This window comes from Elgaria multicarinata, chromosome 10 (genome assembly GCF_023053635.1).
Source record: "Elgaria multicarinata webbii isolate HBS135686 ecotype San Diego chromosome 10, rElgMul1.1.pri, whole genome shotgun sequence".
NCBI classification, from domain to species: Eukaryota; Metazoa; Chordata; class Lepidosauria; order Squamata; family Anguidae; genus Elgaria; species Elgaria multicarinata.
Genome location: NC_086180.1, coordinates 57,357,003 through 57,371,734, shown reverse-complemented (window position 1 = coordinate 57,371,734; position 14,732 = coordinate 57,357,003). Strand labels below are relative to the sequence as shown.

Sequence of the window (14,732 nt, the reverse complement as noted above, 5' to 3'; positions counted from 1 at the left end):
ACAGAAACTGATGAGGCTAAAAGATAAGTTACTTGCCCAAGAACCTGAATAAATGGCAGAGGTGGCGACTGAGCTCCAAATCACAAATGTGCTCCTTTGAATCTAGTGTTCCTTGTCATTCAGGATCACACACACAACTCTCTTTCAATGCACACAAGATCCATTCACCACAATAACTCTTTTCTCTCTCTCTTTCAGGATCATTCCCTAAATTCTCTCTCTCACTCTCATGTACATTTGCCCACACACACCTTCCACATTTTCTCTCCCATTCCATTGGGTCACCCCCACAGGAACTCCTTTCACATTGCTCTCCACAGCCCTCCGCAACCTAGCCTTGGTCTCCCTACTTCAGGTCACCCACCCCAGCCCCAAACTCCCTACTTCTTCTTCCCACTCCATAAGGTCACCTCCAACTCTTCCAAGGTTTCCCTACTGCCATCCACAAGTTTCCTTTGTGCCATCCACAAGCTTCTTCTTTCCTTCTTTTGTCCAAGTGTGTGTGTGTGTGGGAGTGCTTAAAAGCAAAGCGCCGGCCTCCATCCACTCCCCATCTTAACTTGTCTGGGCTCCTGTCATTCCCAGACGCATAGGACAGCACCACGGAGAGTGCCAAGTGATGCTGGGGCTGGAAACCAGAATAGCTTCTCCGTTAGCGAAATTACTACATTACATGTGCAGTTTGTAGCTGCTCCCAACTTCTTCTTTTTTTACTTTATAGTAAGCATATGGGGGCCCTCTCTCTGTACTCTAAGGGTGATTAAACCTTCCCACTAAGCCTGTCTCTCTTCTCCCCCCCCCCCGCCCCACGCACACACAGGAGCTAAAGAAAGAAAGAAAGAAATCCTCCATTGGCACAAATGGAGGTTTTTTTTTCTCCTTTCTTTAGCCTCCACACTGGGGTGGGAAGAAAGTGGCTAGATGGGAAGGTTTAACCCACACATTATAATTTTTATTTTTATTTTACTTTAGCCAGAGCTACAGTAAAAAAAAAAGAGTGGAGAGAAAAATAGTTAGGATCAGTTACGTGCTACATATATAACATAGAATGTAGTTTAGCCCTCTATGTTGCTCCAACAAGCAACAAATTGTGACTGAGCTTTAAGCAGGTGTTTGGCTCCCTTTAGGCTGGGTTGCCATGCCTCCACACTGACTAAGGTATTTTCTCTTAAAGAGGCCTGATCTGTTCTAGCAGCCTCAGGCTGCGTCAGTGCAGGGGTGGCTGTGGCATGCTGGTGTCTTCATGAAAGCAGTCCTCTAAGTCCTAGGATAGTAACATGACCTCCTCTGAACTCGGGAGGACAGGTCCATGGGGTCTTCTGGAGACCTGGGTCCTGAGCAGGTGGAAGCCTCATGACCCCTTTCTGTAACCAAGCCCTCTCCCTGAACAGTGAACTCAGGAGTCTCTTCTTCTGAGGATGAGGAGTCAGGTACCTCTGAGGACATGGGTTCAGGGTCCTGGTTCAGGACACATTCATGAACATCAGGTTCCTCCTCCTCATATACTTACTGCCTATTGCTGTTTCATAAGTAACATCCCTCCTCTTTTTCCACTATTTTAACAAAAATCCTATATTGTGCAAAAGCCCAGTTTGTGGCATGACTGCAGAATTATCAAACATTCCCAAGGGGTATGTGCAAATTGTCTCTTGTGTTGTGCACTCCAAAATGCTAGATGGTGTGCTACAAATCCCATGCTTTGCTCTTGACAGTTAGTCTAATAAATGGAAAGGCACCTTGTGTGAATCAGTCATAGAATCATAGAATAGCAGAGTTGGAAGGGGCCTACAAAGCCATCGAGTCCAAACCCCTGCTCAATGCAGGAATCCACCCTAAAGCATCCCTGACAGATGCTTGTCCAGCTGCCTCTTGAAGGCCTCTAGTGTGGGAGAGCCCACCACCTCCCTAGGTAGTTGATTCCATTGTCGTACTGCTCTAACAGTCAGGAAGTTTTTCCTGATGTCCAGCTGGAATCTGGTTTCCTTTAACTTGAGCCCGTTATTCCGTGTCCTGCACTCTGGGAGGATCAAGAAGAGATCCTGGCCCTCCTCTGTGTGACAACCTTTTAAGTATTTGAAGAGTGCTATCATGTCTCCCCTCAATCTTCTCTTCTCCAGGCTAAACATGCCCAGTTCTTTTAGTCTCTCTTCATAGGGCTTTGTTTCCAGACCTCTGATCATCCTGGTTGCCCTCCTCTGAACACGCTCCAGCTTGTCTGCATCCTTCTTGAATTGTGGAGCCCAGAACTGGACGCAATACTCTAAATGCCTAACCAGGGCCGAATAGAGAGGAACCGGTACCTCACGTGATTTGGAAGCTATACTTCTATTAATGCAGCCCAAAACAGCATTTGCCTTTCTTGCAGCCATATCACACTGTTGGCTCATATTCAGCTTGCAATCTACAACAATTCCAAGATCCTTCTCGTTTTTAGTATTGCTGAGTCAAGTATCCCCCATCTTATAACTGTGCATTTGGTTTCTATTTCCTAAATGTAGAACTTGGCATTTATCCCTATTAAATTTCATCCTGTTATCCTCCCATGGGATTGTGCTTCAGCAGTGAATGGCTTGCAATGGGCAAGGGAACAGCAGATTGCAGTATTGCACTGAGGGCCTGATTCATCAGGGCTGGATTCACAGAGATCTTGCACTGCTTTGTCCTGGCCCCCTCTCCCTCACCCCGATGGGCCAGAACAGTCAGTCAAGCTCTGCCAATCAGCGCCCCCTTCCACTTCCCATGCAGGAGCCAGGTACCACTGCCTGGGAACTACCACCCTCATTTCCCCCTTCCTATTGAATCAGTTGCTGTATGCAGGGAAAACAGGGAAATGCCAGCGGTAGTTCACAGCAGCAGTATCTGTCACCCAGGGTGCACAAGGTTAGCCAGGATTCACTTTGTGTGCTAGAGAGTGGGTTGCGCCAGCCCTTTGTAAGCCTTCTTTGCATTGGGCTCTTTAAAAAACCCTTCAGCCTAGAATCTGTGGCTCTGACACATCCCTGGGTCTGCATCGACTTGACTGTACATGTGCGAGTCTTTTTGATCTTCTTTATTACAACAGCAAAATGTGGCCTGAAGGGAGCAATGCTTCCCTCTTACCCTGTTTATTGCGATTATAAATGTATTCACAGACTGTAAAAGAGAGCACCGTATTCCAGCTAAACCGGATTTCAACTGGATAAATTACTTTGTATAGGAGAGAGAGAGAGAGAATATAGCAGTAGATTCACAATTTGAAGCTCTAACCCTTGTTCACGTCCCCAGACTTTGACTCACTGGGGTGACTTTCCAAGCAACTATAAACTCTTTACGTGTCAGTCACCCTCTTTTGCAAAACGGCAGCAGCATTTAATCGCCTGTAATAAAAGCTGATTAATTTGGCGACAGCCATTGGAATCCTTTGAAGCTTCAGGTATTATTAGCATATTAGGTGTGTCATCTGATTGGAATCTTCAGCTGTTTATGGCTGCACTCCTATACATGCTTCCCTGGGAGTAAGCTCCATTAAAAACAATGAGACTTACCTCTGAGTATACTGCTGTAAGTGACTAACTGACCAGTTAAGAAAAACAAACCTGCACTAATGCAAAATCATAATGTGCTCTCAGGGATTTTTTTCATCTGGGCCAGATCTACACCAAGCAGGATATGACACTTTGAAAACGTTTTGAAAACCGTATATGGACTGTGTCCTGGGCCCCAACAGTTGTCACTACTGTTATAAACTGTTTTAAAGTGGTAGTGTAGATCCTGCCCTGGTCTGGGACAGGGCAGGCAAAGTTGACTGTAATGGTAAGATCTGTAACTTGCATTCGGTTAAACAGAGGACCTATATTACTACCCTACATACTCCAGGCATCATTAGAGCTCTCTATATATTTTACTCTGATTGCATTCTTTAAAATCCTGGCACGGCACACTTTCTTGCACTCCAGGGTGGGTGTTTATTCATTGCCAAAAAAGGAGGACAGATGAAGATACTGATTTGCATACAAAATTGCACATACTAATTGAGGTGAATAGATGCAAATATAGAAATAAAAATTGCATGTGCTAATTGATGTGTATAGATGCAAATATAGAAATAATTATTGAATAGAAATAGAAATATAGCACCTCTCACCATAGGGCAGAAGATTGTGACCTGTGTGCCTGCCAGTTCATTCTGCTGTAACTCTTGATAGGAAACAGTTCTAATGGTTCTTTGTTTAAACTGGAACTGAACAGATAAAATAGAGGACACTTTCCAACAGGGGGACAGTCCTCTGGTAGCCCTTCAAAGAAAGGACTGTCCTCTGTAAAAGAGGACACATGGACATCCTACAAGGTTGTCAAAGAGTTATGTTGAAAAGTAGCTGACCCCCTCCATTGGCACTGCCAGGCCACTGCTGTTCCCTGGCCTGAAGCCCTTTCTACTCCACCAACCCGCAGGCTTTCCCCTCACCTCACACATTAGACCTTAGGCCTTTTCCTTTAACACTGGTCAGCTGTCAACTCTTGCCCTTGGGACCACTTTTTCTACAAACTATTTTGTATGCAAACTGCAGTAAAAACAAAACAAAACTGAGAAGCAGCCAGAGGAAATTGTTTAAAATTCATGCTTAGTCTGCAGTCCTAAGCACACTTACTAGGCCTCAGTGGGTCCTAGTAACTCTTTGGGGCCTTACTCTGAGTAAACATGCATAGGAGTGCCTTCTTAATGCCCTGAATACCAATTTGCTATTACTCATTGATGCCACTTTTTTATATCTTCAAGCTTTAAATAATCTTTTTGCAGCAGGATCAGATTTGACACCTCTAGAGAGTGATGACAGAATAAAGTACAGCACATAGCAGTTACATGCATTATAAACATAGGCTGCAGTTAACATAAATATTATAGTTTGACCCTAATCCCTCTCTGGCTTTCTCTTATGCCTGCCACAAATGGTATATCAAGAGGGGATTTTTTTTTCTCCCTCTCCCCCACTGGCATTAATGAAATTGTCGTATAATCTTTCAGGTCCATGGCAGTTATAGCACTGCTTTTTCATGTGTAATCCTGAATGCTTGAGAAGTACAATGTCCCCGTAGGGAAATGGAGTCCATACTGAAGCAGCAGGCAGAGTTGTGTTTTTAATGTTGTGGAATTTTGTGAGGTTCGTGGTGAAGCCAACTCTGAATTATCTCTAAGTACAGCATGAGGCAGAGCATGTGTGTTTGGGGTGGGGGGCGTTTGTTAGTAGCCTGTGAGGAGCAGTATACTACAATGGAAATTTTGGAATTTGCTGTAATGATATCCAGCACCTCCTGCCTCAGTAGTTACACCTTAAGGCTGCAGTCCCAGAGGGTGTTTATATGACACTGCTTTGCCTATTGATTCCTCCAAAACTTCACAACATCACTGCGGTGAAGTAGCATCGAAAGGCTTACATGGCAAGAGTTAGCGCAGGCTCTCCAGGCAGGAAAATCCGCAGAACTGTTGTCAGACAGCAATAATGGGCAGCAAATATCGAGGGACTGAAAACTGCCAAAGTATTTTTGGGGTGTTTTCTGGCAACTCTGCGCAATGTTGTAGCTTTGAAAGCCTGTAGCTGCATCTCTGCACTGCTACAGTTCATTGAATTTATGCGTTAGACATCATAACTGTCCTTACTTTCATTCCCCAGACTTTTATATCACCATGGAAGCCATGGCTAGCCTTGACGAGCCCACCCCTTCCCTGTATTCCCATGCCTACCCTGCAGTGGGATCCACCTCTAACTACACCCAGGCTGTAGCCAGACCTAAGGTTTATCCCAGGAGTGTCCTGGGGTCAAACCTGTTCATCTAGTGCCACACAGGGCATCCAGGGCTCAGGCAGGGACGAACCCGGGATGATCCTGGGATAAACCTTAGGTCTAGCTACAACCCCACTCTCTTAATCCAAACTGAAGCCAAAACTGATAGACAAACAAACCATCATGGCGATATCAAAAAAGCACAGCTTCGAGGGGAATAGCAAGATGTGGCAGCAAGTTGGCGGCTGTATCATATAAACAATAGGGTGCAATTGCACAGCCATGGCGGAATATATAAAGCATATTGTCAAGCCCACGTACACACTTACTAGGAAGTCTGTAACACTGAACTCAATGGGGTCAACTTCTAAGTAGACATGTATAGAGTCCTGATCAGAGCTTGTGACCACCATGGTGAGCTTTTCCTAGAACAGCCTTCACCAACTGGGTCACCTCCTGATGTTTTGGACTATAGCTCCCAGTATTCCAGACCATTGGCCATGTTGACTGGAGCTCATGGCTGTTGAAGTCTAAAACATTTTGAAGGCACCATGTTGGAAAAATCTGCCTGAAGGGGTCACTTTGCACCAACTCTAAAAATGTATTTCATGAGACATTATTTTTTAGGATAAGCAGCCAAGGAAGGAAAGGAGTATTAAGGTGTTGCAAAATGGCTTTGTAACGGCACTGAGAAATTATCTTTATTTCACCATCCTAGACACTGACTTTGATGTGTGAGCATCCCTATAATGTTTATCTCCCCCCACCCCGCCCAAATATGGGTATTGTGCTTTTAACAGCTCCATGAAAAGCAGAAATTCAGCGAGTGAAACTGTTTGCAGCATTAACAGGCACCAGTGGGGCAAATTTTACATCAGAGGTCAGGCAGGTTGCCATCCCTATATTCCTATGAGAATATGGCCTAATCTACACCAAGCAGGATATTGCACTATGAAAGCTGTATGAAAGTGGAATATAAAAGGCAGGAGCCACACTACTGCTTTATAGTGGTACTGAAGTGCACTGACAACAGTTGAGGCCCATTGACACTTAACATATACTGCTTTCATACCACTATATCCTGCTTGGTGTGGCTCCTGCCTCTTATATACTGCTTTCATACCACTTTCATAGTGCAGTATCCTGCTTGGTGTAGATTTGGCCTATGTCTTATCACCCACTTTACTGTGAATGTGGTATTTGAGAGAGTAGAGAAGAAAAAGCACAGCTAGCAGTGGAATACAGCTAGATTTGAGTCATAACAAACATATGGGTATGGATATCTTGTCCCATTATGTTTCTCGGTTATTGGGTAATTATAAGGACACATAGCATTTATATAATGCATTTTGAGTGTCAATATACTTTGTATACTTTATTTCACAACAACCCTGTTACACAGGTCAGTATTATAAGAACCTGTGTGGTGTTGTGGTTAGACTAGGACTGAAAAGACTCGGGTTCAAATCCCCACTCAGCCATGAAGCTTGATGGGTGACTTTGGGCCAGTCACTTCTTCACACTGTCTCTCAGCTTAACCTATCTCTCAGAGCTCTGGTGAGGATAAAATGAAGGAACCATGGAGACCTGTCTTGGGCTTCTTGGAGAAAAGGCACAATATAACTAATAACAATAACAAATACAATAACTGTAAGGCACCCATATGTTATACACATGGACAGGAGGGTCTCTGGACTTGAAGGAAGAGTGACTAAGGTTCCTTAGTGCATTGACAGTTGCATAAAAACAATTCTGAAGGTGTCCAGTCAATATGTTCTTTAAATTAACCAAACTCCTCCTATTAAAATTTGAATTAGTCATTTCCACATGCCTATGCTGTTTTCACATAGAAAAAAATCATGGCAGAAGTCCATTCTTATATCCATATGATATATTTTTACTTTATGTCTTATTGGTACATTTATACTTTTGTGTTACAGACTATTAATGGAGGTATGGCAGTTGACGGCCTACATCTCACTCTTCTGTCATGCCAGATGTATAAGTCCTTGAGAGAGAAATTCTTGATGCCTTCACATAAAATTGATTTTCTCTTGGAAGGAACATCACATTTGTAGATGTCTACATCTGGATTTTGGGAATATTTTGTTAAAGGGAATTGGTTTGCACCAGGAGAGTTATGTTGAAAGGTTTTTTCTTTTTCTCTTCTGTTGGTGGTTCGTTGGTACTGTAACCTGGGACAACACCTTGAGTTTTTGTTGTATTTTTTTAATGTTGTGGCTTAATGGCTTGTATAATAAAGTTTGATGCTTGTGTGCTGCATCATAAAAATTATCAATCATACATGTTGCTTCAACACAATTTCATTTGATTCTTTCCCTACAGGTTTGAAGACCCACTAAAACAGCCAACAGTATTTCGGATAGAGATTAAAGTACAGTTAGAAATTAAACTTTCTTTGTCTCTTTGGTGACACAAGAGTTTCCAAGTATGAGTCAAGCAGATCCACCAGAAGGAGTTGAAGGAAGCTCTATTCCGTTATGTTTGGTCTGCGGCCAGGCACATCTCCCAGAAGAGAACCATGTCTATAGCTACACAGAAGATGTGGATGATGACCTCATCTGCCACATCTGTTTGCAACCTTTGCTTCAACCTCTGGACACGCCTTGTGGACATACCTATTGCACAGTTTGCCTTACGGACTTCCTCATAGAAAAAGACTTCTGCCCAGTGGATCGCAAACCTCTGATCCTACAGGCCTGCAGAAAATCTAGCATACTAGTAAATAAACTCCTAGATAAGCTAATGGTTAGCTGCCCTTTCACAGAACACTGCTCTGAGGTCGTGCAACGCTGCAATCTTGAACAACATTTTCAAAATGGGTAAGTCCTTCTGTATGTTTTTATTCCCCTAAATGAAAAAGCTAGGAAGAGTTTCAGTGCCATTGAGGCAGTAGCAGTTACTATGACAACCTTACCCATTCCATTAACCTCCAGATATGATGGACTACAAGTCCCAGCATCCCCAAGCCAGCCAAGTTGTAGACCATCCCATCTGGAGGACCCCAAGTTGGGGAAGTCTGTCCTATGGCAAGACTGAACTCTCTGACTTCCGAGGTTGGGGAAGGCTGTTCTATAGAACAATAGATCTCATGTTTCTCATTAGACCTCAAAATATTGTTGTTGGGATAACAGAAGATCTTCCTTCCTTCCAAAGACGAATGCTGGTATCCATAACCATGAACATGTCAGAGGTGGTCTTGAAACAGAATGGATGTATTAGAAGATCATCTCATAATGGCATGAATATATTAGATTTATACTTAATGGGTTTGGATCCATGGGATATTTCCACTGGAAGAGGAGAGCTGGAGAGGCATTTTTATTTTTATATTTTGGTCAATTCCTTCTCCCCTCTGTGCCCACTGAAAAGCTGTTCTGGAGGGTTGGGAGACCCTCTGAAACAGTGTCAGATGCAGCACAGGGTATATCAGTGGAAACCACCTCCCCTCTTATTCCAGTGGGAGCCTCTACTAGATCTCAGGCAGGATCTACACTACTGCTTTAAAATGCTTTAAAACAGTAGTGACAACTGCTGAGGCCCAGGACACACTCCTGGGCCTCAAAGTGTTATGTCCTGCTTAGTGTAGATCTGGCCTCAACAGTCTCTTCTGCAAATTTTATTTATTTATTTATTTATTACACTTATATACCGCTCCCATAGCCAGGGCTCTCTGGGCGGTTTTCCTTCCTTTTCCCTTTCTTCTCAGTTATTTTTTTGTTTAAATATCAATAAATGCCTCCTCACAGTGAGGAATTTCCCCCCTTCTCACTCTAATATTTGGTAGTATTCCCATGCCTATTCGTAGTGTATGATTCCTCCCTCTGCTATAAATTTTACTCACTAGGCATTCTGTTATGAAGTATCCATGCCTGCCCTTGTGGCTGCCAAGAATGTGAAAGAAGAGTGTGGTGATTCACAACAAAATGGCCCTGATTCATTTAGTGACTAAAACATAGCAGAGGGGGGAATCATTCACCAGCAGGAAGTCATTTTCAGTGACACCCCCATGCCAAAAGCAATGTGTGTTCCAGCTTTTATTGTGCAACCAAAAATACTTTCTGATCACACTGGCACATAATACTTAGAATAGTGTTGCACATGTATGCCCCAGTCCCATGGCTGTGGTGCCTCTCCAGAGCATTTGATATATAAATGGAGCTCTGCACCAGCAAGGGTTCTTCTAATCTCTAAGTCCAACTGTAGGACTCAATGTGCATCAGGGCCTCATGAGTTGCAGCCATAGTGTTTGATTCAGAGGTGATGGAAGGCTGCTTCAGGCATCACACATTGCAGTCAAAGACAACTTCTGGCATTCGGTGTCTTTGCTGTGGAGTTTGAAGGACACTCTTGTCTGACTGGAAATGCATTGTAAACAACCCCCTGGGAGCTTTGAACAACTGTGGGCCCAGAAGCCATGCTTACCATGTGTTTTCAAATGTGAATTCCCTCTATGCATTACAGAAAAAATGCAGTTGTGCATTCATACACAAGGTCCTGTCTTTTGCTGTAGCAAGTGATGTCGCCCAAGCATTTGTGTATATATATTTGAAGAATAGGCTTCACATGGAGGCATTGACCTCTAATTGGCTAAATACAAGACCAGAACTGAAGGAAATCACATCCACTCTTAGCTGTCATACTCACCAAATATGTGGTATATTAGGCATTTTCTTAATTTGTACTTAATTTCTACCTGTCTCAGCTTGTCTCATCGGCAAAGCATTGGAATTATGCTTCCGTACCCATCTAGTTTGCAGAACTGCTGTCAAGCTAGATTTAAGGGTTAGACAGCACTTTGAAGGAATTTGAAATGGACCAAATACTATTTTTACCTTGGTGATTTGTTGCATGCCTAAGGTTTAAAAACACCTTTTGGCTTCCTCAATACCTTAGGGACACTACTTGACCTCAGGTAGCCTAGCAGAACTGGTTCAGTAGCTACTGCAATTTTCTCTCCCCTGCCCTATCTCAATATGTAGAGAGCCTTTTATGTTCATTTACAGATGAGATCCAAGACAACACGCTGCGTGGCCTAAACATTCTTCTCCTTTTCTTCCCTGAGCAAGCCCTTCTAGAGCCAACTTTAAACATCACCTGTCCGTTCTTTGCAATGTGGCACTTGTGTTCTCTGAGGACTTTTCTGGAATCCAACTTTCACTGTAGGGTTGTTGGAGAGATCCAAATGAGTTTGGATTCAAATGAGTTTGGATTTCTGTGAATCTGACCTATGCATCCTGCAGCGGACCAACATTTTCCAAGTTGTGCAGAGTCCACAGACCTGCAGACCAGTTTTTTTATTGGTGTGTGTGTTGGGGGGAGATTTGTGCTAATGCACATTAGCAGAAGTGTATGCTTGTGCTGATGCGAATTAATGCTAATGCACACTAGCGTAAGTGGAATTAAATTCTCGTGCATCCATAAAAGAATCTGATTCCGTCAATGAGTGGAGGGTGGAATGAAAGACTCCTGACAATCCACGAATCACAGAGGGAAGAAATGTAACAAAATCTATACATCCTACTTCACAGTGACATGGGGAGGGGGGGCAGGGCCTTGGCGGGGGAGTGATACTTGCCTCTGATCTAAAAGTGCTTCCAGATGAGGCTTTTGTCCTGCAATCACCCTGCCACAAACATGGAATTTTACAGGCTGGTTCTCACCTTGTTGTCTTCCATTCAGCACCCTTTCACTGTTTTTTATTTATTGATTTGTTTTGAACCTTACCTTTCTACCAAGAAAATGGCAGCTGATAATGGCAGCTGATAATCATAGATAAATAAACACTTGATAAAAATAAAAATAAAAACGTGATTAAAAAAATAAACAAAATAAACAATGTAAGCTTTTTTTTAAAAAAAAGTATTTCTTTTCTTGTCACAAAAGTTCAATTAAGGATGGAAAAATGGAATCGCTGCATCCTGCCTTCTGGCTGGTAGCAATAGGAGCTCTCCATCTGCAAGCACCTCAGATTTCATTTGTGCTGATCACAGCTAATATTCTATTCTGCTCTACTGTGCTTTGCAATTGGTTTTTAATAGGGTTTTTGTTTTGGTATATTCTGTTATTTCATTTTAATTAGTAAGCTTCTCTTTGAGCTTTGGCTGAAGAGCAGCTATTAAATAAATAAATTGCATGTAGTAATAATCGCTCCAGGTGCATTTCCTGTTTCACTTCTGGGTTTGGTGTTACTGTGTAAAAGCACCCTTAAGCAGTCCAGATAACTCTTATTTCAGAGCTCAAAGATAATGTTTCAGCACTCCACGTAAGTCATTAATGGGCTGCTGTAGGGCCCATTCACATGTAATGGCAGTAATTAATGGGTTAATTAATCTGTGATTTGCTGAGTTGGGTGCTGCATGTGCACTGCTGCCATTTTGAATATGCAACCTCTGATCAGCCTGATCGTAGGTTGCTCCATGACATGCAAACCAGGACACTAGGGTTCTTTGGGGCCCACGAATAACCCACAGTGCCTAGGTTCACATGTCATGGACCAACTTATGATCGGGTCGATCGGAGGTGGCATATTTAATTATACCATGATTTGTTGCCGTTACATGTAAACTGGGTTGTACTCTCCTGCACTGGTTTCACCCAAGCCATTCCACGTGACTCACCTGTATATCAGTGCCAGGAAGCTGACTTCTTAGGCAGAACCCATAAATATTATATGCAAATCAGCATTCAGTGTTCCCTGGGTCAATTCCTATCTTCCTAGTTTGCTTTTCTTTTGGGAACATAGGAAGCTGTTATCTGCAAGATCCCTCGTGCTCCTATGTGATGAAGTAACTGACAAGTAAGAGAAACAATAGAGGAATCAAGGTGTAGAAATTATTGGAGTCCCGATTTTATTTTTATTTTATGGAACAAGTCACATAGCTATATATTCCCTTTTCCAAGAAGGGGAGATTTTGTGTGTGTGTCTGTGTGTGTGTGCTTGACAGCCAATGTGATTTCCTTGCACCTATATAAGAGTGACTTGCAAAACCCACCACTTTATTGCAGATTGTGCATCTGAATGTTCTTTGTTCAGATGTTATCATTAATGCTGTGTCCTACTGGTTTAATGGAATGCTAAGTAAGCCTGTATTTGAAAGTGCATTTATTATCTTTTTAAATCAGCTTGGGTTACTTCCTTCTCTCTGGGATGGCTGTGCCTTCCTACAGAGTTTGCCAAAATCTGATCTACATCTGATAGCCAGCAGACTTGCTGTTTCATAGCTTCCCATTCCCTCCATCTGGTTGAATCCGATCCGACGGCATCACGACCGAGAACAGTCTGATGCACAGCGCCTGCTTCCAACCTGCTTGTGTGGCTTCCCTTTTGCCACATCTAGGTTCCTTCCTACCCTCTTCTCTTCTGCAGCTCCACTCAGAGCACATCTGCTTCTCTGACCAATGATGTAAATGTACCAGCTGCTTCTGAAGAACCACTCTGCAGAGTGCAGGAGGCAGGTCTCTTTCCTGTGTGCATCAGCCTCGGTTTTTTTGCAGCAATAAGTCACTGCCTCGCCTCGCACCAACCATGCTCTGCTTTCCCCAAACCCTCACATCTAACCTCCATCTGAAAACCAGATCAAATAATCCTCTTACAGGTCAATGATTTTTTTTCCTTCCCCAGCATAGCTTCATTTAAGGGATTTGCATTAATTCATAGTGCTCTCAGTTGCGTTGAAATCGAAAGGCTCGTTTAAAAGGGGGAAGGGGGGGTCTGGAATTGGCTGACATTTTTTTCTGAAACAACCAAAAAAGCTTAAAGTTCTGTGTCCCATCGCAGAGAGAAAGGGGCAAAGAGGAATCCTAGCTGCAGTTTTAAATCTTGCACTTGAAAGATGAAGGCTCTCCTGTTGTTGGTCCTTCCTTGGCTAAGTCCTGCAAACTACATAGACAATGTGGGGAACCTGCACTTCCTGTACTCAGAGTTGTGAGTACTCACAGTTGTAGTGTTGTGGTGATGTCTCTGTGTTGTGTCTATGTCTTGTCTTTTTAAAGAAAATGGGGCAGGCGGGGGGAGCCTTGATTGATCCTTGGTACGTGTGTGTGTGTGTGTGTGTGTGTGTGTGTGTGTGTGTGTGAATATATACATCAACAAGCTTGCTAACAGCCACATCCCAACCTTGGAACCGGAATTCCTTTAGCACTTTCTCTTTTCAAAGTGCTGAAACAGCTGAGACAAGCCCATTCTTTTTCTTCTCCACTTCTCTCTGCTGAGTTGGTATTTGGAATTGAGGTCTCTCTCCCGCACCCCAGAATGTATTCAAATAGCTGTAGTTAAATGGGTGTCTTCTTGTCTACATGCTCTTTCAGTTGCATTTCACAACGCAATGAAAAGGAGCAGGGTATTTCAATATACTGTTGTATCTTGAAATATAGTCACAGAACCATCAACCGTGAGAGAGAGAGAGAGAGAGAGAGAGAGAGAGAATGAATATGACTGCCGTTTCCTACTGCTTATAACAAATATATTATTTGGGGGAGTATAGCCTGTAAATAATGCTCGTTGACTGAGCTCGTAAATGTTATGATGAATAGCCTTCAGTACACCGATTATCCTTACCCAGGTTTTTGGATAGCAATGCATAATCTGTAAAATATGTTCCAAAGTGAAATGGATTAGTGAAGCATGTATGCTGTGACATGTTAGGCAAATTTGCCTGGTGTGCATGCAAGTTGTCTTTAAAATGCATAAAATCATTCTAAATATGCTTTCCAAGAGGGTGTTTCAATAATTGTTGTAACACACTCAGTGTGTGTGTGTGTGTGTGTGTGTGTGTGTAGAGCAATGGTGATTTGCCTCAGATGTTGTTGCTAGAATGAGTAGCATTTTGAGAAAACAATGTAAAAGGCAGCTATTAATAATTCAGGGACCTCTTTAGAACTCCCCTCTAAATTTCATCATAGTGCATGTAGTCTCTCTCTCTCTCTCTCTCTCTCTCTCTCTCTCTCTCT

General features: G+C 43.0%; 1 protein-coding gene across 2 annotated transcripts in view; it reads left to right on the top strand.

Moving 5' to 3' along the window:
* The first annotated feature begins 8,137 nt into the window (after nucleotides 1-8,137).
* LNX1 (ligand of numb-protein X 1) overlaps nucleotides 8,138-14,732 on the top strand; it is a 78,935-nt gene continuing 72,340 nt past the window's right edge. Inside the window, exon 1 of one of the 2 annotated variants that reach the window (XM_063135787.1) lies at nucleotides 8,138-8,602. In XM_063135787.1, the coding sequence (XP_062991857.1) occupies nucleotides 8,211-8,602 (392 nt within the window). In that variant the 5' untranslated portion in view covers nucleotides 8,138-8,210. Of the gene's footprint in view, nucleotides 8,603-13,492; nucleotides 13,708-14,732 lie in introns of those variants that run through there. The other variant, XM_063135786.1, reaches the window with a different exon arrangement.